The sequence below is a fragment of the Lycorma delicatula genome, chromosome 1 (assembly GCF_047948215.1).
Source record: "Lycorma delicatula isolate Av1 chromosome 1, ASM4794821v1, whole genome shotgun sequence".
NCBI classification, from domain to species: domain Eukaryota; kingdom Metazoa; phylum Arthropoda; class Insecta; order Hemiptera; family Fulgoridae; genus Lycorma; species Lycorma delicatula.
Genome location: NC_134455.1, coordinates 398,234,051 through 398,259,703, shown reverse-complemented (window position 1 = coordinate 398,259,703; position 25,653 = coordinate 398,234,051). Strand labels below are relative to the sequence as shown.

The window sequence follows — 25,653 nt, the reverse complement described above, 5'->3', positions numbered from 1 at the left end:
CAAGACTACACTTCACTTACACTCATACATAACATCCTCTAAAGTAATACCTGAACTGTAATTCCCAGAGGCTAAACAGAAAAAGAAAGAAGCCATTATGAAACAATACATTCGGTCCAACCACAGCCATGTAATGAAGTTTGCAATGTAACACTATTTATCAGGACTTTTTGAGTTCAATTTAATCCTATTTAAAATGATGGCTAGAATTTTTTTTAATATTGACTGTCAATCAAAGGTATATATCTTTTTTAAGCATAAAATGTTTGAACCCGAGCACAGCAAAAATGATTTATTTTATTTTATTCTTTTGTAAATATTTTTTTACAGAAAGAATACTTATAGATGTAAAACAATATTTTGCATTATATTCAAATTATAATCTACTATACAAATATTATCTTATTTTTATATACCTAGTCTTCTTACAGTGCCAGGAATCTCAGAGGAGGAACCAATTTTCTTCAAAATTTTTTTATAGACATACTTTTTAAAATTCTTTTTATTACAGAATAAAGGTAACATCTTTCCACATTGAAGTACTTTGTGACAGCTTTGACACTAATACTTTAATAAATGTCTCACTTATAACTGAATGAGAATATAATAAAATTAATTCATTCATTCTAGTATTTTTATTTCACGTTTTAATTATATTTTATAAATAAGTTAGGTGCTACAAATTTTTTATTATAATTGAATAATTTATTTATTTTTTTTTTAACCTGTGGGACCACCATTAGAGGATGAGATTAAATGGCAAAATTGTAGCACGTGAAAACGCCATGCCTGACCAGGATTCGAACCCAGGACCTCCAGATGAAAAGCCGAGACGCTACCATTTGTGCCACAGAGGCCAACACTATAATTGAATAATAAAACATGAAAAACCTCATACAAATTTGTTTTCTTTACAAATAGTCTCTAATTAACTTTCAGCAAAGATTTGTAAAATACGAGTATAAATTAATTATAATTTTAATTATCCTAACAAAAAATCTTGATTAATGTGTGGCAAAAGTAAATAATATTTTTGAAAGTTATTCTTGTAGAAGTTGTGAAAAATTTGTTCAGCATCAGTGTAAAGGAATAATTTTTATAAATTCAAACCAGTCTAGAATGTGTCTATAAAATAAATGGGTAGCGTATATTCTGCAGAAGGTTATGAAGTAAACTTTTAACTTAGCAGTTGAGCAGTAACATGTGTACACACTAAGGTTTCATTCATGTTATTTAAAATTGACTATTAATGAGAAACATTAATTTTCATTTAAAATAGGACTTTTAAAATTTAAAGATCTTCAGCTTTAATCGCATTCACACTCCTGATGATACAGCAGCTCTGTACAGTTCACAGAGCTCCTTTTGGATGCATTCAACTCTTTACACTTCACTCAACTCCTGACGATTCAGCAGCTCCGTACACACTATATAAATAGGCTTTGCACTTCATTCAGACAGTCCTCTACCAGTCTTTTATAAGTCTACTACAAGTCTCCAAGGACCCAACAAGACTTCTTTCACTCATTACAGGATATTATATACATTAATACAATAAATTTACATAAACATTCACAAGTTAATAATGTTATATATGAATGATATTTACGATTCACAATAAAAATAACTATAATCGCAAGTACATAAAGATTTAATTTATTTAAAGATTCAGCACCAAATTTCTATATATGTTGAAATATAAATTTAAATAAATAATAAAAATTACACTGTTTTTTGTGAAGAAAAACACTCTCTTACAAGATCACACTTCTTATAAATTTTCAAAGTAATTAAATAATCTTCACTTATTAAAATTTACTTCAGTCAACTATTTAAAACAACTAAATAAACCTATATGCCTTTAATAATTAGCAACTATCAATCTATTAATGAAAAATATTTTGAACTCACTGTGACGACGTAGATATCGCAGATCCATCACAATCAGCATGGTTTTGTATACCTGCAGGTACACCATTTGCTCTAACCTGTGCGTATGGATGTTCACCTGTAGTAGATAAAAACCAAGCAGCTAAGTAATCAACTTTAATATAATTATATCAACTGAAAAAAAGTTTACCAAGAAATCAAAAAATTCTAAATTTTGCTATTATGGAACTCAAGTTTGGTTTCTTGGCATTTCTCCCGCCGCCACCCCATTTGGTTGCCCTAAAGTACAAGATCGAATGTCTGTGCCATAAACGGCTACTGAGCCTCAAAACAGTTTAGTGACCAGCGTCTTAACTAGCTCCTAGAGCTAATTTAAAAGCGTGGTACCATACACCACTCGCTTGTGTGTCCCAATTGTCATTTATTTACTAAAATGGGTAGGCGCACCCCGTCAACTACTAAAACATATATGACTATCTATAATTAAATTTATCTCGTCAAAGACAGCAATTCGCTGCCACGCCTAGGCCACTGAATGCCAGCAAGTACCTGTCCACCATTAAAGTGCTTGGAGCCTTAATCTGGCCGGTACAGAACTCAAGTCATTTTTTTCTTTGCAGAAGTATAAGAGCTATAAAAATTGTTGCAATTGCAGCACTTACTTTGGTGAACGTACAGTCCCAATCAGCACCAAGTATAATCCTGTTACATATCCACTCTTTCAGTGATCATTTTTGATCAAGCAGAACACATGACCGCTAAGATTTATTGATAAATGTGCTGTGTTTAAGGTAATAGTTTTATATTGGTAATACTGGTGAGGCTGATGCAGGAAATCCTAAGAGTGACTTACAGATATAAATGAGGGAGAAAGCACAAGACTGTTGGAGGTTTACGAAAAATGGACTATGAGGAAAACCTGTTTAATGTATTATTAAATAGTACTAGACTTGAATTGGAAAAAATTCAAGCTGCCCATTACACACAGGCATGATCCAATTTTTAAAGAAAATTTCACAGCCCAGTTTTCATTTATCATTAAATCTAATAACTCAAAATTTTACTTTTCATTTTCGAGTTCTTAGTTTAAATTTGTAGAGAAAGTTTTTCCAAAACTTATAGTATAAATAACAACCTCTTATACTTTGCATTAATCAAGTTAAAAAAATAGTTACACTAAAATAATACATATATATTGAAAAAAAAAGGATTATAAAGGATAAATAATTATTTCCCATACAGATGATCTACTATTAAGAGAAACACCATTACGGGAAAATGGCAAAGAAGGGCTGAAGTCATTTGAAGTGTAGACATGAAGAAGACTGGAGATAGTTAAATGGAAAGAAAAACAGGGTCAAAATGAAGAAGTAAGTAAATGAGAGCAAACTGTATTAATCAGAACAATTCAGAATAAGTAACCAACTATACATGATGAGAAGTTAAAAATGATGATAGTAAAAAAAGGTATCATAAGGATTCCTAAAGACGTAAGAGATGATAGAAAAGAGTAAAAATTAAAGACGAAATGAAAAATTATATATAATAAACCACAGATGTGATGGAAGACTCCTGTATTACATAAATAATAATAACCAGTAATATCTGATACAAAAAATCCAATCTTTAATCATTTTTTTGCGCATGTACACAGTATGGATATCTACAAGTTATACAGCTAACCAAAACATGTGAGATGTGACTATTAAATAATAAGACTAATGCCATTATACAAGAACTGTGCATGCACCAAATTCATACAACTGACAGCTGTGTAACTTGAAGCCTTCTCTTTCGATTGTGCCACTCCAGTTTCTGTAGACATATTAGTCTGGCCGTGGCCTTTATTTGGATAACATCTGTTTTTTTTTTTGCTGAGAAAATGATAACTTGGAAAAATCACTACTGAAACTTATCTTTTATTATAAGTATATAAAAGTAATATAGTAAAGTAAAAAAAGAAAGTAATATAAAAGTATATGGCAATGAATGTTATCACGTGCATGAGTTTCTAGTGGTTTAAGCATTTCCAAGATGGCCGAAAAGACGTTGAAGATGATGTTCACTCGCGTTGCTCTTCCATGTCAAAAACAGATAAAAATATTGGTAATCTGATCCGATCTATTGTCGGTTAACAATTCATGCAATTGCTGAAACTGTAGGATTTGACAAAGAACGCATAAGGCAAATTTTACATAACAATTTTAACATTCAAAAAGTGTACATGAAAATGGTGCCTAAAATTTTCACAATTGGATGAACGAACCTCGTGAAAATGTTTGTTCTGACACTTTGAATGCCGCTGAAAATGACCCAAACTTTTTGGAAAGAGTGATAAAATGTGATGAATCTTGGTTTTTCACTGATGATCCCGAAACTAAGTGTCAATCTATGCATCGAAAGCCCTCAACTTCACCGAGAACTAAAAAAGCTTGAATGAGCAAATCAAAATTCAAAGCGATGATAATTTTTTTTTCAACATTCATGAGATTGTGTACCTTCACTGGATTCCTGAAGGTCAAACTATTAAAATTACTACCTTAGGGTCCCTGGTCAACTCGGTAAAAAGATAATAAGAAAAAACAACCCGAATTGTGGAAGGAAAAGCCACGGTTACTTCATCAGGACAATGCACCAGCTCACCCTGCATTGTCTGTCAAGACGTTTCTAGCCAAGTACAACATCCCAGTGTTAGACCACCTGCCTTACTCGCTTGAACTGGCACCATATAACTTTTTTTTGTTCCCAAAGGTCAAATCTGCATTAAAAGGAACAAAAATTCAGACCGTTGAAGCTGTGAAAGAAAAAGCAGCACGAGTCATGAAAGAGGTCACAGAAGAAGACTTCCAACACAGTTTTGAACAATGAAAAATACGTATGGAGCGTTGCAGGGATAGAGTAGAGGTGTATATTGAAGGGAATAATAACTAAATATTTATAAATTTAAAACATTTTACAGCATTTGTCTCATTATTTAATAGCTGCACCTGGTATTGTACAGTTAAAAAGTTTCTTTTTTCATTCCCTAACCAAAAGGCTGATATCCAATTTTAGTTTCTTAATGATAGGTAAGTTAATTGCCTGTTACCATCCAAAAACAAATAGAATTTAATTTTAATAGATGCTGTTAATTAATATTACATAATTGCATTATTAAACAACTGTTATATAAATGTTGAGATACTCACTCTGTTTTAGTTGATCATAAGGATGTTCTCCCTTAAGACGAGCGTATGGTGAAAGGCTATCTTCAGTCTGTGATGGTGAACCGTAACTGTTATCTGTTATTATCCCAGTCAGGCATTTTTTATCATTTCTAATACTACCACGACCATCTGAAAGAATAAATTATTTCTAAAAGGAAAGTTGCATTGACGCATCACATTACAGGTAATCATTTAAATAATTGGCAAATAAGTTGATAAATTAACACTTGATTTGACTTGTTAAAGGTGAATTAACAATTCACCTTTAACATGACCTTAAGTGGACTTTTATATTCAGACCATCCTCTGTGGTTAGCATCACTAGTATATGATAACATTTTTAAAAAAAACATGTTAATGAGTGACAATCAACTACAATTAATTGCTGAAACTAGTTTAAAGCATTCACTCAGTTGATCATAGGCTATTTCTAAATAAATTATATACATATAATGTTTCCAAAAAGATTCTCTTGTTGCTTGTTTGAAAAAAAAAATTATTAATTAAATAAATAATGTAAAACAAATAATATTAATTAAATAGAATAATAATAGTAGAAAATTACAAATGCATTGAGGAGTTAAGAAAACTCAATATCCTTTGAAATTAACACTTTTCTTTTATATACAAAATTATATGAGTTTTTAATAAAAGAAAAGGATTTGAATCTAGGAAACAGGATTTAGCAAGATCTAACTCTCCTTTTTTAACAGTGAATCAAGAGAGGAAGCACAGGCTGTTTTAATGCGCGATTGGCAACGCAGATGGGATGTGTCCACCAAGGGCAGATGGACACATCAGCTGATACCCCCGAATCGAGGTCTGGGTCAGGAAGAGGTTTGGTGAGACCAACTTCTGGCTAACACAGTTCTTGACAGGGCATGTGATCTTTAGGAGCTACCTATGTGGCCAGAAGAGGGCGGAGGATCCCAACTGCCCTTATTGCGGGGATCCTGACACACCCAAGCATGTGGTACTCCAGTGCCCAAGGTGGGAGGTGCAGCGGCAACGGTGTTGCGAGCACGAAGGCAATTGGTGTAGGGTCCATAGTAGAGACCATGCTGGCAAGTGCGGAGAATTTTCACACGATAGCAACGTTCATGTCGGGATACTAAAAGAAAAAGAAAGGAAGCGAGGGGGTGAGACAACCTTGGCTGGAGTCATCGTCTGTCCATGGGTGAGCGGTGGCGATGAAAGTCAGGAACTCTCAAGCCCCTGAGCTATTAGGACCGAGACCCGGCAGGGGTTTCCCTCAGGGTTACCCCTGTTAGAGGTAGGGACAAAAGACCAAGACCCAGTTACAGAGGTGGGATGGATGGGAACGGCATAGCCAGGCCTGGCTGCCCGCCCTCATGGTTAGAAATGAAGGCACTTCCCGGAGCCGTGTGATGGTTTAATGCTCCGGGAAGCAGGAGAAAAACTCTCTCCTTTTAATCAATGACAAACTGCAGTAGTTTTCCAAAGACAAAAGCTCCTATTCAAATAAGGAATTCATTATTTTTCATTACAGTAAATTCAATTATCAATAATACGATTAAAAATCCAGAACTTCATTAATTGAAAATTATTAAGGTAATTTTAAAAAGATTTACAATTGTGTATTTTAATCAAAGATTCACAAAATATAATATATCAATTTAGGTAGATAATTAATACAAATTAAATATCACCTGTAAGTATTCAAAAATTTTAAATAATATTTAGAAATTTATTATCAATACCAAATGTTTTCAATTACAAACTGATCTTAATTATCTTATGTATACATTTTATTCACAAACACACTTACCTAATTATATGCAGTTATTCTATATTTTAATATTCTCTTTCAAAAAGTCTGAATTTTTGGCATTTTTAAAGGAGTAATTAAATTTTTGTTTCTTCTTCGACACATGTTAGCATATACTATTAAGCAATTTAAAAGTAATAGAGAATTACTTATTTATTCTTCATCAAAATTTCTTAAAACAACTTTTGTTAACATCTCCAATAAACTCAAAGCTAATTTAAAATAATAAGATAATTTAGTACAACCTGGTTTCTTATTTTGAAAATAAAAAACAACCTAACATTACCTGTAACCAGGCATTCTTTGCCTAAAACTGATGCTTGTAGCATTGACTTTATTTAATCTGAAGTTATTCACATAATAATAATAATTTTTAAAAAGTAAAGTAAAGAGATAAACTTTTATTAAGTAATTTTTTTGTTGAAATCTTTTAATTCTGCCCAAATGATTTTCACTTCAGTTCATGCATTGGACAGATGAGTAACAGAGAATGTCTGATCGTGTGCTTGCTTTATGAGATTTTTTATTCTTTGTGATGTTATTGAAATGAATAAATAAATAAATTTTTCACCGTGATCTATACATAACAATGCATTATAAATATTACATCAGGAATGGTAGATATGTTACTCTACAGATAAAGAAAGGAACTGACACACATTTGCCTGGGTGGATCAAGGAAAACCGTGGTAAAACCTTGGCTAGAAATGAAAAGCATATATTCAGATTTTCCTGAAGAGAGTTTGCTCATTTTTCACAGAGATTATTATCAAACTGTATAGACCTGCTGTCTTTGAAGAAAGATTATATTTTTATTTTTTACTAATATATGAAAGAGTAATACAAGCTGTGACGATTAAATAATGAGACTAATGCTGCTGCAGAAGAACTGTGCATGCGCCAAATTCGTACGACCAACAGCTGTGTAGTGTCAAGCCTTCAATTGTTGCCACTCCAGTTTCTGTACAAATATTAGTCTGGCTGTGGCCTTTGGATAACATCTGTTTTTTTTTATTTTAGTGAAAATATGATAAGAATTTTAATAGACCAAAGAGTTGTCGTGAAATTTCATATGAGAAACTTCGAAAAATCACTACTGAAACTTATCTTTTATTAAAAAAATATATGGCAATGAATGTTTATCACGTGCGCGGGTTGTTGAGTGGTTTAAGTGTTTCCAAGATGGTCAAGAAGACGATGTTCGCCTGGGTTTGCCCTTTCACATCAAAAACGAATAAAAATATTGAAAAAATTGGTAATCTTATGCGATCTGACCATCGATTAACTGTTCTTGTGATTGCCAAAATTGTAGGAATTGACAAAATATGCATAAGGCAAATTTTACATAACAATTTTAACAATCAAAAAGTGTGCGCGAAAGTGGTGCCTAAAATTCTCACAATTGAACAAAAAGAAACTCATGAAAATATTTGTTCTGACGCTATGAATGCCATTGAAAATGAACCAAACTTCTTGGAAAGAGTGATAACATGTGATGAATCTTGGTTTTTCACTTATGATCCAGAAACTAAGCATCAATCTATGCATGGGAAAGCCTCAACTTCACCGAGAGCTAAAAAAGCTCAAATGGGCAAATCAAAATTCAATGCGATGATGATTGTTTTTTCAATATTCATGGGATCGTGTACCTTCACTGGGTTCCTGAAGGTCAAAATATTAATCATTACTACCTTGAGGTCCTTGCTCAATTCTGAGAAAAAATAAGAAAAAAAAAGACCAGAATTGTGGATTAAAAGTCACAGGTTCTTCATCAGGACAGCACACCATCTCACACTGCAGTCTGTCAAGACATTTCTAGCCAAGTATAACATCCCAGAGTTAGACCATCTGCCTTATTCACCTGACCTGGCACCATGTGACTTATATCTGTTCCTCAAGATTAAATCTGCATTAAAAGGAACAAGATTTCAGACGTTGAAGCTGTGACAGAAAAAGCGGTACGCATCATGAAAGAACTCACAAACGACTACCAGCAATGTTTTGACGATGGAAAATTCCAGTGGAATGTTGTAGAGATAGAGGAAGGGTGTATATTGAAGGGGATAATAACTAAATATGTATAAATTTAAAATAAAACCTTTTACGGTACCAGTCTCATTATTTAATAGCCACACCTCGTGAAATAACAGCAAAAAATGTAGTATACCAGTTAAGCTACTGCACAGCATGATCCTCGCTAATTTTCACAAAATTACACTGTATTTATTAAATCTCCAAACGTATTTGCTGTTACTTACAATGTTACCAAATGTACATTAACTTTTCTATTTTATGAAAAAGTATAGTCACGACTTCCTCTAAATTAATAGCTAGAACCATTTTATAGTTTTAAAACATCAGTTTAAAAAGAATCTGTAAGCATACATTAACAAATAATAAAGAATTTATAAAAATAACAACTCATTTCATACCGATTTTGTTTTCTTCGACTGTAGCGTACAAGTCTGAACTTGTATCATTATGGTCATTATTTTCCCACAGCGTGTCTCCACTTCCAGGTGGTTGACCAGATTCCACAGGAAGATCTGGAAGGCTTCTAGTTGCTGTTGCAACCCCGCTAGACTGTCTGTATACCCGCAACAATGTTTGAATACCATTAGCTTAACCAAATATCACAAATATAAAAATAAGAACAATAAAACAATATCCCTTAGAGAGTGATAAACAGTTAACGGTTGAGAAATGTTTGATCAAAGAATGCATAATATATTAGCATAATGAAAGCTAATAACAGAAGAAATAATATTTCATGCATTAACATTATACAGAGTGAGCAACATAACACTGAACCCATAACGAAACCGCTACCTCAACACTATTTATGAAAGACTCTCACACAACTTGTGGATGTATATGTTACTACTGATTGTTGCTGCCGTTTGTCAGGTGGTTACATGTCAGTGCATTATACATTTTGCTGTAGTGCAGTATTACAAGTGCAGTTGTGTATGTGTAAAATGCCTTATTCAATCCAGGAGAGGACAGCTATAGTCGATGCCTATATTCGTTCTGGATTCTTTGAAGAATCACGTCAAGTATTTGTGGAAATATTTCCAAATGTCTGATCCGAGCAAAGAGTAGCGCACAAGATTTAGTTAAAAAATGGTGTACAACAGGTTCAGTTTCAAATACAAAACGAAATAGGCGTTTTGTTTAGGAATCCACAGGCCATTCCTGATATTGAAAGAATTACTGTAGGTCCAAAAATAATCACTACACAAGTTATCCCAACAAACCGGTGTTAAATACACATCTTGTCATAAAATTTTTCATGAATTAAAATTGAAACCGTACTGCGTTACAACTGTGCAACAACTGAAAGAGACAGACAAACCGAAACAACCTGATTATTGGAACTGGCATCTCGAAAACATTGTTGGTGGACAGATAGACCCCGATGTCGTATTTCATGTCAGACAAGGGATGGTTTCATTTATCTTGTTAATTCGCAGAACACCAGGTATTGGATGGCAAGGAATCCTCAAGAGATATTTGAGCGTACACTTCACGATGAAAGATTGGTGTTTGGTGTGCCGTTTCCGGTAATCGTATAGTGAGAACAATATTTTTAGACTAGACTATCAATACACAAGTTTATCTCACAATTTTTAAAGAATTCGACGCGCAATTAACTTATAATGAAAAATAATACAGCTTCTTCCAACAAGACGGAGCAACATGTCACACATCAAACGCTTCACTGAAATGCGTTCATGCAGCTTTCACAAATGAACAAGCTGTCAGCAGAGGTTGGTGGACTTTATGTTCACTAGAGTTGTGTACTTGTGATTTTTTTCCTTTGGGGCTAATTAAAGGAGAGAGTTTATGCATCTAATCCCTGCAATATTGATGAACTGAAGGAGAACACTCGATGAGAAATCAACGTAACTGATAACGTTTTGCATCAGACAATTCTTAATATGACCTAGAGTATAAAAGTCGAGCACAAAAGTGCATCGATGCCCAGGGTGGTCATTTTGAACATCTTTTGTAACAATAAGGTAATTAAATGCAACATTTAAATTACATTTTATGTTTTTTTTTTTTATTTAATTTATCGGTATCATTCATAAAATTTCATTCCAACATAACCTACCAATTCTGCAGTAATTACATTATGGGTTCGGTTTTAAGTTACTCACCCTGGATTATATTCATTAAATATCAAATTATTAGAGGAAAGAAAGAATTTTAAGGGGCTGAACAAGATGGTAACTTAATTCTGTTACTGATGTCTCTAAATCACAAAACGTTTTGGAAAATAAGTTGTGTGGAAAAAATTATGAAATACCGATAGCTGTAGCCATCTTCAATAAACTGAACAGTATCAAACTTTGTTAACAATTTGCATCTAGTTTGGGTAACTGAAAAATGATTATGGAGATTTTAAGATGTAATTTCATAATATTCCTTTATCAGGTTTTGTAATTATGCCATGAATTTAAATAATTTAGAATTTTATAAAAACACAATAAATTAAAAGACTTATTCATAATGACTGAAAACTATTTTTTACATTAATTTTGGATCACACGCGCACGCACGGCTATAAATCAGTTTCCATACATGCAGATTTAAATTCATGCAAAACGAAAAAAAATTCACTGCAAAATGAAATTTTATTTTTGCAGTTGGAAGTACTAACGTGATTTAATTACTTTTCAATTATTGTTCAGTTCATTTCCTAAATCTGTACTGAGAGTAAGGGTCATTAACATACATGAAACAAGAATATTTATGTTTCAATGTTAGAAAAAAATAATAAGGATACTGCTGTTATCTGTGATGAATTCTATAACTTTTCCTAATTCTCCAATAACAACTGTTAACAGTTGCAAAGGCAACACCGATATCAACAAAAAATTTCACCAAATGGTACTGGATGACTGACGAATTACAGTTAGAGAGATAGCAGAGGCTGTGGCCATCTAAAGAACATGTTTGTCATATATTAACTGAAGAATTGGATATGCGTAAGCTATCTGCACATTGGGTGCCACTTTTGCTCACTTGGACCAAACACGCATTTGCGGGAACATTTCCAACACCCTGCTGGAACAGTTTAAGCAAAACGAGTCAGATTTTTTGCGATTCATACCTGTAAATGAAATGTGGATCCACCAATACACTACACTCCTGAGACGAAACAACAGTCAAAACAGTAGACTGCAAAGAGTAAACCTGCTCTGAAAAAGATAAAGACGGTTCCATCAGCTGGGAAGGTGATGGCGATTGATTTTTAGGATAGTAATGGAATTTTGTTTATCGATTATCTTCAAAATTATAAAACAATAATGGTACAGTAATTCACATCATTACTTGACAAGCTGAAGGCAGAAATTGCAAAAAAATGACCACAATTGAAGAACAATGTGCTTATCATCAGGACAATTTGCCTGCTCACACTTGGACGGCTACCATGGCTGCTAAAATTAACTAATTGCACTTTGAATTGGTTGACCAATCACTCACCAGATCTGGTCCCAAGCGACTTTTTCTCGTTTTGTAACCTTAAAGTTTCGCTTGGGGGAAAGATTTTCATCGAACGAGGAAGTTATCGCATACGTAAATGCCTATTTTGCGGAGAAAGACGCCAGCTACTATTTGGAAGGGTTAATGAGGTTAGAGCATCGCTGGAAATAGTGTATCGACTTAAAAGGAGACTTTGTTGAAAAATAAAACTATATTTGGGGAAAAAATACGTCTTTCTATGTAAGGCTCAAAACCTTTCAGACAACCTAGGTAAAGCAATTTTACTCTTAAACCGTACTGTTATTATTAATTTTGTTTTTTTTTAAATAGTAAAAACAGTTTACAATTTCTTAAAATTCATTTCTTCATATCACAACAAACATATAACAGTATGTTCAATTTATTTTTACAGTCACTATTAATACGCCTAAATACTGTCATTACACACATTAACAAAAGTTTTTTTTGTAATCAGTCTTTTCACTGGTTTGATACGATTTTCATTCTTTTCTGTTCTAGAATAATTTTTAATTGTTTAATATTTATGCTTCAGTTATTTTCCTTTCTCTATGTTTCATAAATATCAATGATTATCTTCCCTAACATTTTTAAAATTTAAACTTATTCCTAGGGGAAAAAAATTAAAATTTTCTGAATACCTTACGATATGGTCCCACACACTTAAATCTTAATTTTACAAGTTTCTATCATAAACTTCTCCAATTTATCCAATAGCCGCTAAATTTTATATTTAACTAACATATCAAATTTGTAATACCTTTTCAGGATACTATAAACTAACTAAAATACTATAAACTAACTGCATACTAACTAAGGAGAATACTATAAACTTACAAGAACAATAAAAAAAATTGCAAGATTATGCCAAACGTAATGTTTAAAACAGTTTTTAAATCTGCAGATCAAATTTGATTAACTAAGTTGTCATTAAAATAATTAAAAATTTAATACGTACCGTGAAATGTAAAGAGTAGATAAAAAGAACACAATTAAACAGAACAAGAAAAAACAAATGATAAAAACAAAAATAAATAAAAACAAAATTAACCTTTTATTGGTCTCTAACGTCTCCTGCGCAAGTTCAGCAGAGGTTAAGGTAATGGAATTCAGTTGGACAGCAGGAACAGTTGTATTATAACTGACATTTTCATCAGGATTGGTGAGTTTAACCATTCCAGCTAGTCCCATCAATTCATTCCTACAAATGCAGACAAACACAAAACATGGCACTGACAAACACCTACAAAAACACACTATTAAGCAACATTAATATTCGTGCTATGAATATAAAAAAAAAACTTGCGCAACATTCCAGGCTAAATATATAAACAAAAAAAACTATTACTTCTAAGTTATAGATAATATTCAGCAAAATTTTTTATAAGACTTTTTACTGAATGGTAGATAATCACTGGAAATTAGAAACAATCTTACACACAGTCTACTTCTTACTAATATTTAATCAAATGTTAGTACTTTTGTTAACAAAAATAGGGCTGCTTTATTTATATTGGTGTAACTCCAATACAAAAATAAATAAATAAATATATATATAATCAAATAAAAGAAAGCGGAATTCTCAAAACATGTCTAACAACTAAATCAGTTTACAGTTGAATTTTTAAGAATATAATATAATAAGCAGAATTACTCAGGTTTAGAATAGCATAATTAATATCACTTAATAATATATGAAGCTTCAAAAATAAAAATACAGATGTTAAAATAAAAGAATACATGACAATTTCAAAATTAACATCTATTTGTCTGAAATGAATACAGTCAAGGATCTTCATAGTTTACGTACTATTAATTTCCATAGCACAATTTTTTATACATGTCAAACAGTTAAATAATGAATGTCAAAGAAATGAATAACAAATATCACAATAAATTTTAAAGTTTTACTTCGTACAATTCAGAACTAAACAAGAAAAGCATCTATTATATATAAATGTATACATATATATATATATATATATATATATTTTTTTTTTTTTTTTTTTAAATAAAATTTACTCTAACAATCCTGTCATACACCCACATTCCACAGACTGGATCTACTTAGAAAACAAAATTGTTATTAATTAACAATGATCATAAAGTTCCATTTTGGCATTTTAAGATCATAAGGCACATCAAAAGATGAAGATTGTGTCTACTTTTAAAACTACAAAAATAATTTTATTTTTAAGGTAAAATAATTTTACTTAAAAAGTAAGCACTTCGATATTTTATATTTGTCAAGAACCGATGTAGCATGTATCTAGATGTTATCTCTAAAGTAAAGACCGTTTCATTGTAAAAAAATCTATTCTGAAAACTTTATTAATATTTTTTATTTCTCTTAAACTACATACCTTATAAAATACTTCTCTATATAATCGTCTCACGAATTAAGACATTTATTGTAGCAATACACCAGCTTTAATATACCCTCATCATATTCTTCTGCCACCAGTCCATTTAGCCACTGATTAACAGCATTTTTAAATTCATAGTCACCCACAAATCAAAAATTCGTTCAATTTCCCAAACAAATGGTAATCAGAAAGAACGAAGTCCAGACTATATGGTGAGTGATCGTAAATTTCCCATCCAAATGTTCTCAGTAAATAACGTGTTGAACCCGCAATATGCGGACGTGCATTATCATGCAGCAGAACAATGCCGCCGGTCAGCCGCCCACATCAACGATTTTAAATTGTGCCCTGTGACTTACGTAGAGTTTCACAGTAGGCTTCCACATTTATAGTCGTTCCACGCAGCATGAAATCAATCAGCAGTATGCCAAACCGAACCCAAAAGACCGTCTTCAGTCTGCGTCCAAATGACTACTACAGCTTGACCTTTGTTGGTGATTGAGGATGATGCTATTCATTTGACTGCTGTTTTCTCTCTGCCAGGTAATAGAAAATCCACTTTTCATCGTCGGTAACAATCAAATTAAGGAACTCAATCACCCTTTTCTGTGTAGTTCATCAAAAATTCCAAAGCAGATCAGTTGAAACATCAGGAAAAAGAAGGGGCAGGTCAGAAATCATTAAGCGATGATCTTTTCTGATTTCATTATCGACATGTTTCAACAAGTCCTCGATGATTATTGACGGCCTCCGCAAACATTCGTCATGCACATTAATTCTGTTATTTCTAAACCTTTCACACCATTTCTGGACGTTCCGTTCATTCATTACATTATCACTATACACAGCAACCGACTGCCTATGAATTTCAGCCAGCTTAACATTTTGACGGCTTAAAAAATATATGACTTCACATATTTCACAGTTGGCGGAAACATCGACTATACTATTCGTTTTATAACTAATAACTTACACGTAATCAAAGATACTACAGCGTGATAACTTACAGATAACAATGCAGTATGTACATTACTAGTGTGACCATGAACGACAGAGGTTCACCAACCTTATGGAGAGAAATTTCCTAGCGGTCTTTACTTTACATCTTCTCTTACTTCTAATTTTTCCAATAACTTCCGTCCCTTCTCATGACCGTCCAAAAATTCTTAAAAAACTGTAAATTCTTATTTGTGTTTAATCTAAGCACTTACCATTTTACTCAGAATCAAATTCCCTAAAGTTTTTCTTAAAATATTTATGCGTTTATTATTCATTTAACAAATTATTTTACATGAAACATAAAATAGTATGTTTTTCAACCCCAATCTTTCGTTTTTTACCTCAGATTTCTTGAAGACCACAATAAATACAGTTTTGGGACCAATTTTCCAAGTCAGATTTCAAATAAAACCACTAAAGTTATTCTTTAATTTGGTTCACAGTCTGGCATAATTTTACATAAAGTGCAGAGATCAGGGTGAAATCTTTTGCCAGCGTTCCTGAACCTATGAATTTCCTTCTTTATTTTCACCTGCAGAACATGCCATGAAAGTCTGTTATGTTCTTCATGAATCATCCTGAATACAACACCCGCTTCTTTTCCAGTTGCAAAAATTGAGTAGAACAGTGTTATGTTAAACGATAAAAAAAATAAATTAGCGAATAAGAAACAGGTATATGAGAAATAAGACTGAGAATATTCTACAGGTTAATAATCTACGGCAACTATTTTTGAAACATTAAAGTAAAATTGTATCAAAATAAAATCATAAATTATTTGATCTCAGCAAAATGTAATGCGATATAACAGTACACAAAATCAGAAAAAAAGAATAATGGAAACTACAAATTAAAAAATAACACTCGTAACTAATTAAAAATGTAAACTAAAACTAATAAGATGATCATGCATATAACATTTACATAAATATATGATATTCAATGTCAGCCACACACTGTTAATCTGATAAGCAAACAATTTAGTATTCCGTTAAAGGTATACCAATACAGCCAGCTGCTTTTTTCATTAAAAAAATTGTCTAAAAGATAAAAAAGAAGCATTTAAAAATTAAAGCTACCAGAATAAAAGAGAAATAACAATGTTAAGATAAACGTTACTTAAACAAGACACATTTGATTCATTTGAGTAAACGACACACACATTTTGTTTATTATTACAGTTAAAATTTACTAAAACATTTACTACTCGTTAACTATTCCAAATTTGTTAAATCTTCACACAACAATGCAACAAACTAAAAAAAAAAAAAGCACTGGAGTCTTTTTTCCTGACAAGACAAAATGGTAACTATATAATTGTAAAAACAATTTAATAATACTCGTAAAATTTACTTAAAAAAAAATGATTACCTTTAACGAACTTTTATTTTCTTAACTGAAATATATAAATATTTTTTATTAGTAAAATAATTAAAACTACTAACTCAAATTAGACTACTGAAATTAATTAATACTACAATTTATAAAAAAAAGAAGAAAAATTAATTTCTTACTTTGGAGCTTTCTTGCGACATCCACAAACACAACTGAACACAACAGCTATTATTGAACCAAGACTGCACAGTGATACAAGCCATATCACTGATGCTTCAGGCACCATTTCACTCAAATATGATTTAACCGACTTCATCTGTAACAAATTTGATACTACAATAACTGGAAACAATATATATTATTCAATTAATTTTAACACACGTTAAAATTAAATTAATTTCTCTTATAAGATGATATAGTGTTTTATTTTTACTTGCTTTTCCTTAACTCACAATGTTTTTTTTTTCAAAAATGAATTGCACAACTTGACTGGTATAGCCAGGAAAGTTACACAATTCATTGCAGATTTTTTTTTAAACTATATGGCTTGTTTAAGTTTACAAATTTGATGTAACTAGCCAATCTTCTAATTCCAATATTCCACTATTTCATTAATAAATAGTGCAATACTGAAAATAGTAACAATCATGGTATGCAAACTGATTTTCTACTGCTTTCTACTCTAAGTTAAATAAATTACTATACATTAGCATGCAAAGCCCACTCGAGAGTACTCTTGAATAGGCTGAAGAGTAGTAGGAATCAAACCTACAACTTATGCTTTTCCACCTGTTATTATGAATGGTTATATAGTGAACTTAATTCACAGAGAAAAACTGGGACGACACTGTGAAACAGATGTTATATATACCCTTTCTGTAAAGAACTCTACAAATGTCTATTCATTAAAGCAATCATAATCATAACCATAATCTTTTTTAAGATTTGCAAATACCATGAAAGTAACACTGACCAATTTCGAAAATTAATTTGAGTATTAAAACTGCTTCTCATATACCCATATTTTTATATAGGTGTAATAAAAAAAAAATCTGATGTGGACATCACATGACTTCAATGTACACCTATTAAATTACATATACACATTTTTAAAGTACATAAAATTATATTTCGCTAACTTCTGATATTTTTCATATTTTTTTATTTATTGTTATTGTTGAATTACTATTTATTGTAAATTGTTTTTTACAATCAGAGATTAATAAATAAATATATTTAAATTTAAAAAAAAATCAAAAAAAAAAAGATGAAAAAGTCTGATTCAAACCGATATGCCTTCCCCTTGTAAGATCTAAATATTTCATTAATTAAAATTTCATTTGGCTATAACTCTGGAACCGATGAAAATAAGTACCACTTATGATATATCCATTGAAAAACGTTCAATGAGGGCTTATAATTGCAGTTAAGAAAAAGCCCAAAATCCAAAAAAATTGGATTTTGGGCTTTTTTAGAATTTTTGGTAGAGTTGATTGCAATCAAAAGGGGAGATGTACAACTAGATGCTACAACAGTCCTAAATCCAAAATTTAAACATTCTACGGCTAATCATTTTTAACTTATGTGGGATACATACGTACATATGTACAGACATTCATGCCGAAACTAGTGAAAATACATTCAGGGATGATCAAAATGGATATTTCTGTTGAAAACCGAAATTTTTCACGATTACAATACTTCTTTTAATTCATAAAAGGAAGTAATAGTGAGAATTATAACTTTTATCAAAGAATTTTTTTTATTCTTCTGTATTGATATTGTTCCATTCAAAGTAGTCCACCACAGATGAGACACACATATGCCAGCATTTCTTCCAGTCATAAAAACAATTGTGTTAAGCATTTTTTGTATAACCTTAAGTTCACTTATTGATTTTTTCTTTATTTCATCTAATGTCCCATAGGTTACAGAGTGCCATGTCAGGAGAATATGGAGGCTACATCATCAGTATGATGCTTTAAATCGTTAATAGTGAATTAATCATGGTGTGAACTGGAGCTTTATGGTCATGCAAAATTCAAGAATTGTTTGCCCACATTTGTATCCAATTTCTTCAGACTGCCTCTCATAAATTCCAAAAACTGCTCAGGAATACTGTTTGTTGACTGTAAAACCTTGGTCAGGATTCTAATGGACAATGCTATAAAATTAAACTCTGTACGCTTTTTTTGATCTTGGATCTTTAGAAAACTTCCATCGGGATGATTACTTTGTTTTAATATTATAACCACTCATCCATGACCTATTATAATATCTTTAAAAAATTCTCATGTCAGTTAACAATTGTTCTGCAACATTGCTTTTGTTGAAAATTCAAGTTTTCAACAAATTTTCATGCGCAAAATGTCGTCAAGATTGTTTCATACGAACCATAAGAGACATTCCTACCTCTTCAGCAACTTCTCTGGTAGTGATTAAATGATTACACTGATAAACAATTTTTGTTTCCTGACATGCCATACATGATTATAATCTTGTTTTTGATACTGAAAACGAACATGAACTCAGAATCTTTCTATCACCCACCATTTTTGAAAATTTTTTAAATTTCAATTAAAGGATTTTTTTCATTTTTCAATGTATAGTTAGCATTTTAAGATCCTATATTGTATTTTGTTAGCTCATTTTTTATTGTTGATCTTTGTTAACATAATTTGTAAGCTATAAATAAACAATACTAGACAAAGAATCAAATCATATCATGACATATGCACCTATGATTTGGTGTGAACCAAAGGATCATATAATCAATTGTTACTTTTGTTTAACAAGTGTGTCTGGAGTTTCTAAAAAAAACAAACATACTGTAAAATATACGATCTACAATCAGGCCTGTACCTCACAGTGAAATCATTCCAGTTTCTCAGCCTCCTGTGAATGTATGTTTCGACAGCAGCGATGAAGAATCAGGCAGTACTGAAGAAGACAACAATGATTTTGATTTTGAATTATCTTCCAGTAAGCCAAATTCTACTTCACAAGGTGAATTAAATGACTCGGTTAGGGATTTAAATTTATCAAAAAATCAAGCTGAACTGTTAGGATCAAAACTGCAAGGTTGGAATTTACTTAAAAAAATAAACAAAAATTTCAGGTTTTTAAAGCCAACAAAAAGAACTTTCTCAGTATTTTATTAATGAAAATAATTTTGGTTTACTGCACAAATATTGATGAGCTTATGTTGCACTTAGGATAAGTTCATAAACCTGAGGACTGGAGCCTTTTCATAGATTCATCCAAGTGTAGTTTAAAAGTGATTCTACTACACAACGGTAACAGATATCGATCGCTTACGGTAATAATTTGAAAGAAACATACAATGTGATGAAAGACGTTCTTGAAAAAATAAATTATAAAATACATAGCTGGAACTTATATGGTGATTTGAAAGTTAGAGCTGTTTTTTTAGGCATGCAGTTAGGCTATACTAAGTAGATGTGTTTTCTTTGCGAATGGGACAGCCGAGCTAAGGATAAACATTATTATTGTTACCAAAGAGTGGAAGAAACAAGACAACATAACTCCAAATGGGAAAAATATTATTCATGAACCCTTAGTTGAACCCAAAAAAATATTTTTACCCCCTCTATATCAAGCTAGAACTAATGAAAAATTTTGTAAAAGCAATGAAGAATGATAGTCCCGGATTTCTGTACATCAGGCAGAAATCCCAGAATGTAAGTGAAGGAAAACTCAAAGAACGAATATTTGTTGGTCCTCAAATAAGAGAGCTGGTCAAAGTGATGTATTTAACTCGTTAAAGAATGTAGAAAGTGCAGCTTGGGCTTCATTTAAAGATGTTTACAAAAATTTTCTTGGCAAACAAAAATCCGACAATTACCACAATGTTGTTAATCAACTTCTTACTTCATACAGAGCTTTGGGATTTAATGTCTTTGAAAATAAATTTCCTCCACTCACATCTGGATTTTTTCCCGGACAACCTAGGAAACGTAAGTGACGAACACAGTGAACGTTTCCACCAAGACATTTCGGTGGAAAGCCATTATAAAGGGAAATGGAATATTAACATGCTAGCTGATTACAGTTGGACATTAATTCGGAATATGACTGATGCTATTAATAAAAAAAAGCATCCGCAAAATCATTCTAACACAGGTACGGTCGTGCAAAATTATAAATTCTACAGATTTTAACTATTTTTTCCCTTAATTTTTTTTTAAGTGTAATTTATTTAAAACTATGGGTAATAGAAAAATTGTATTTACACTTATGTAATGTACGCAAAAAAGCAACTCAAGAAATGGTATCGCACTTAGAGAAACAACAAATTTTTTTTTGTCTATCAATGTTATTGATCAGAATGTACCTTTATTTTGTTGATATTTTCATTGATCATTTAATTGTTAAGATATTAATACTTTTATAGTTGTCTTCAAAGCCTTTTTGAAATGTTTGTACCACTCGTAAACCCTTACCAAAAAGCCTTCTCTAACATCTTTACCATTTCAGTGTACTTTATTCAATTTTTAATACAAAATTTAATGCAAATTCTTTACTCTGTCATTTGCAAGTAAAATAAATCTTTACTCGTAATAAAATATGTATATTACAGACAATGCTGCCATTGTGTGGGAAAAAGATAAACTCAGTCGAAAAGACTACTATGCAGAATTATAAAGTCTCATTATTTTTTAATCACACCTTGTATATTAGAACTTATCTTCATTTTGTAAATCTTTTACAAAATCTATTCTAAGCACTGACATAGTTAACAATATTGAGACATAAGATGCTGAATTAAAAATGGTAATATATTTCACACAATAATCTGCCCCTGTTGTCTTAAATAGGGCGATAATATTTTATTTAATTCTGAAGTATTTCTTTTCCAAACTTAAATTTTGTGTACTAATCTACAAGGCAGCAGAAAATGTTCAGCCCCTGAAATTTCCCCCAAACACAATTTTTTCGGTCAGAAATTTCCCCAATACTAGGTATCTTAATCTTTTTTTTAATCAAAAAAAGGATCCAAATATCATAAATATATGTAAAAAAAAAGGATTAAAATTTTACCTGTCACCCCAACAAAATTTAGTATCATTTATTATGTTTCAATTATCTTTTATATCGTCATTATTATCATTTTATATGTTTCAACCGACCAGTTGTATGTGATGGGTTATAAAACAAGAAATAATAAAAATTCATGGGTTGCAGACACTTAATTCATTCAAAAAATACAGAAATACAAGTACATCGTACAATTACAATATTTTATATTCACTACATATTTTGTATAAAATATTAACACTATTAAAAGTCACATAACTAGTTCACTATTAAAAGACAACAATACACTTGCAGCCGGCTAACTAATAAACACAAAAAACACTACTGTCTACCCAAAAGCAACTAAATGAATAGTGCAGTAAAGAGGAGACAAGATGCACTCAAGCACGCACACTGGTGACCACAGTCCTATCAGTAATGCGTCCTTTAACTGTCACGATTTGAGTCTAAGAGTCATCGCTCACCAGGAATGACGTTGCTACCTTTGTTCTCATTAAGCCTAATATTCAAGAGGATGAATGTTTCTTTTCAAAACTTGTAAAAAGATCAATTATTCTAGTTAATAATTGTAAAAAGTGATGTGAATACAACATCAGTTGATATTTACATCGCGATTTTAACTTTTCATGACTGGTAAAAATTTCCGTGAATTTTTCCCGGACAACCCAAATTTCCCCCCCAACCGCGTTCGCGTGTTGGAGATATTCTGCTCCTTTGCTAATCTACAGTCTCTCTCTCTTTTTCTGGGTTAACCTCTGGAACCACCATAAGATATTACTTCAGAGGATGAATGAGCGAAGTGTATGAATGTAAATGAAGTGTAGTCTTGGACCAAAATATTATAATTGGTCAGGCCGACCATTCAATAGTGGATGGGTTTCAATTAACCACACACCTTAGGAATGGTTGACCTGAGACTGTACAAGACTACACTTCATTAGTTTATAGCTAATATACACTTCTGTATAGCTGCTGCAACAGTACAGCTATAAGATTTTCAGTTTCAGGGTTTTTGCAGATTTTGATGTTTTAGACCCTCCCCTAGTCCAAAAAAATAAAAAATTTGATAGAAATTTCTGGAAGATGGATCTATATAAATGAAGTGTAGTCTTGTACAGTCTCAGGTCGACCATTCCTGAGACGTGTAGTTAATTGAAACCCACCCACCAAAGTATTGCCTTATATTGTGAGTAATATCTCTGAACTGGCTCAATAAAAATTCTTTGAAAATGGTTCAAAAAATTTCTAAAAAATGGAAATTGATGTTATTAAATTTTGGACAAAATTAAAAAATGGAGAGGGATAGTTTTCACTATTTTTAACTTTTAACTTTACAGTGGTCTAGAAAACTGAAGTTTAATACAATGAAAGTACTTATTTTAAGTTATTTAAAAATTCTGACATTTTAATCGAATTAGGAAGGAGATATTCAATTAAAGAGTTTCTGCCTCATATCTTCTCTTTTTTTTTCATTTAGCCTCCAGAACCACCGTAAGGCATTACTTCAGAGAATGAGATGTATAAATGTAAATGAAGTGTAGTCTTGTACAGTCTCAGGTCAACCATTCCTGAGGTGTGTGGTTAATTGAAACCCAACCACCAAAGAACACCGGTATGTAGTATTCAAAACCATATAAAAGTAACGACTTTAGTAGGATTTGCACCTTAGAACCTCGACTTCAAGATCAGCTGATTTGCGAAGACGAGTCCACCACTAGACCAATCCCGATGGGGTTTTTGCCTCATATCCTGAAAACCAGTGGGCCAAAAACATAATTTGGCTATGTACAACTTGTCTACCTTTGGCCATATTTTCTACCTCATCAGAGAATGGTACCCAAATTTATTTTTTTTATCAATTAACATTATTTTTGGCCTTGTTGAATACCAATGGACCAAATTTGGGTTGACTTAAGTAAATAATTATTCAGATACATAAATTTTAATTCCCCCCAAAAAAAACACGGAGGCAGAATAGAATCAAAATTTAAGATTTCAATTTTTTAAACTTTAATTTTAAGACTCAAAAACAATCTAAGGGTATTTAATATTAATTTAGATCGCATGGGAACTTCAAAAAAAATTATCTCATGGGATTCAAGTGAAGAATTTATCAATTTTTTTTAATTTTCTATAATTTCCAATTTGTATACATTATCTGTTTTTCAAGGTGTAGTTATTAAAAAAACTGTAAAACATTATTAAAAAAAACGTTGTCCGGTAGCTGTCGAGCAAAGGAGTGAAATGGGACCTAAATTTTGTTACTAAAGATTTTTCATTATTTATAAATTATATTCTAAATGCAGTATAATTTTGAAGATAAAAACTCATTTATTTAAGGGAATTGGACCGAATTGAAACCCTTTTTACTGAAGCTTTTAATTTTTTCACAATTAAACTCTAAATATTGCATAATTTTTTTGGTGAAAACATCATTTGATGGAGGAGGTCAAATCAAACCCAAATTTTTCATTAATTGTTTAGCTTTTTTAACAACTGTACTCTAATTATTGCATAATTGTCATCCAAATTTAAAAACCCTCTGATTATGGCAAAGCCTTGAAAATTATGCAACTCTTTGCTAGCTCTTTTTTAAGATGTCGAGAATTTCAGTGTTCAAGTCCTAGTAAAGTCAGTTATTTTTACACGGATCTGAATACTAGATCTTGGACATCAGTGTTCTTTGGCAGTTGGGTTTCAATCACACATCTCAGGAATGGTCAAAATGGGACTGAACAAGACTACTTTTCATTTACACTCTTACATATCGTACTTTGAAGTATTATCTGAAAGGCAATTACCGGAGGCGAAAAAGAAAGGTATCAATATTACTAATTCAAAAATTGTATAAATTTGGACTTTTTTCTTTTCGATAGCCAAAGCAAGTTTTCTCTACAAATAATATTACTCATGTACATAGTTTAATTATATGCAGGAAAATATATAGCTTCACCTTAAATATGTTTCTATAAAGTTGAGTCTTATTAAGAGCCCTTATCTAATCAAAAGGCAGCTTACTCAGTCTTTTCGTAACTGTCTAATTACGGATTAAATTCCACAGGACATCTGTAAAAAAAATTATTATCTAATTTCTAACAAACAAATAACCGAGAGTAATTAATAATAACTATTAAAATACAAACATATCATGAAGTAGGAGAGGAGGTTTATAAGGTGACATATTTAAATATATACTAAGTATAATAGTTTTCAAATCTATATTCTTTAATACAAAAAGTTAAACGGTGATTTTTTCCAACAAATTAGTTTAAAGAAAATAGCATTTTACAAATTTTTACATAATTCACATCAGCTTAATTTCTATGAAAGATTTTACGTTTACATCATTTCTCATGTAATAACAGGCTAACACCCAATTATTTGACAGTTAAAAACAACTAATCGATTCTTTGTAACATATAAAAAAATGACATGCTTGTATTCCGATATAATCTCAGTTAAAACAACTGCATTAAAACATCGTTACAATAAAATTACT

The 25,653-nt window shown here is 31.4% G+C and overlaps 1 protein-coding gene across 1 annotated transcript in view; it reads right to left on the bottom strand.

Moving 5' to 3' along the window:
• LOC142318480 (uncharacterized) overlaps positions 1 to 25,220 on the bottom strand; it is a 44,503-nt gene extending 19,283 nt beyond the window's left edge. Inside the window, exons 1-6 of the mRNA XM_075355065.1 lie at positions 25,108 to 25,220; positions 17,276 to 17,412; positions 13,448 to 13,597; positions 9,318 to 9,472; positions 5,079 to 5,225; positions 1,912 to 2,008 (exon numbers count right to left, since the gene is read on the bottom strand). Coding sequence (XP_075211180.1) covers positions 1,912 to 2,008; positions 5,079 to 5,225; positions 9,318 to 9,472; positions 13,448 to 13,597; positions 17,276 to 17,412 — 686 coding nt within the window. The 5' untranslated portion in view covers positions 25,108 to 25,220. The remainder of the gene's footprint in view (positions 1 to 1,911; positions 2,009 to 5,078; positions 5,226 to 9,317; positions 9,473 to 13,447; positions 13,598 to 17,275; positions 17,413 to 25,107) is intronic.
• Between the last annotated feature and the right edge of the window lie 433 nt (positions 25,221 to 25,653).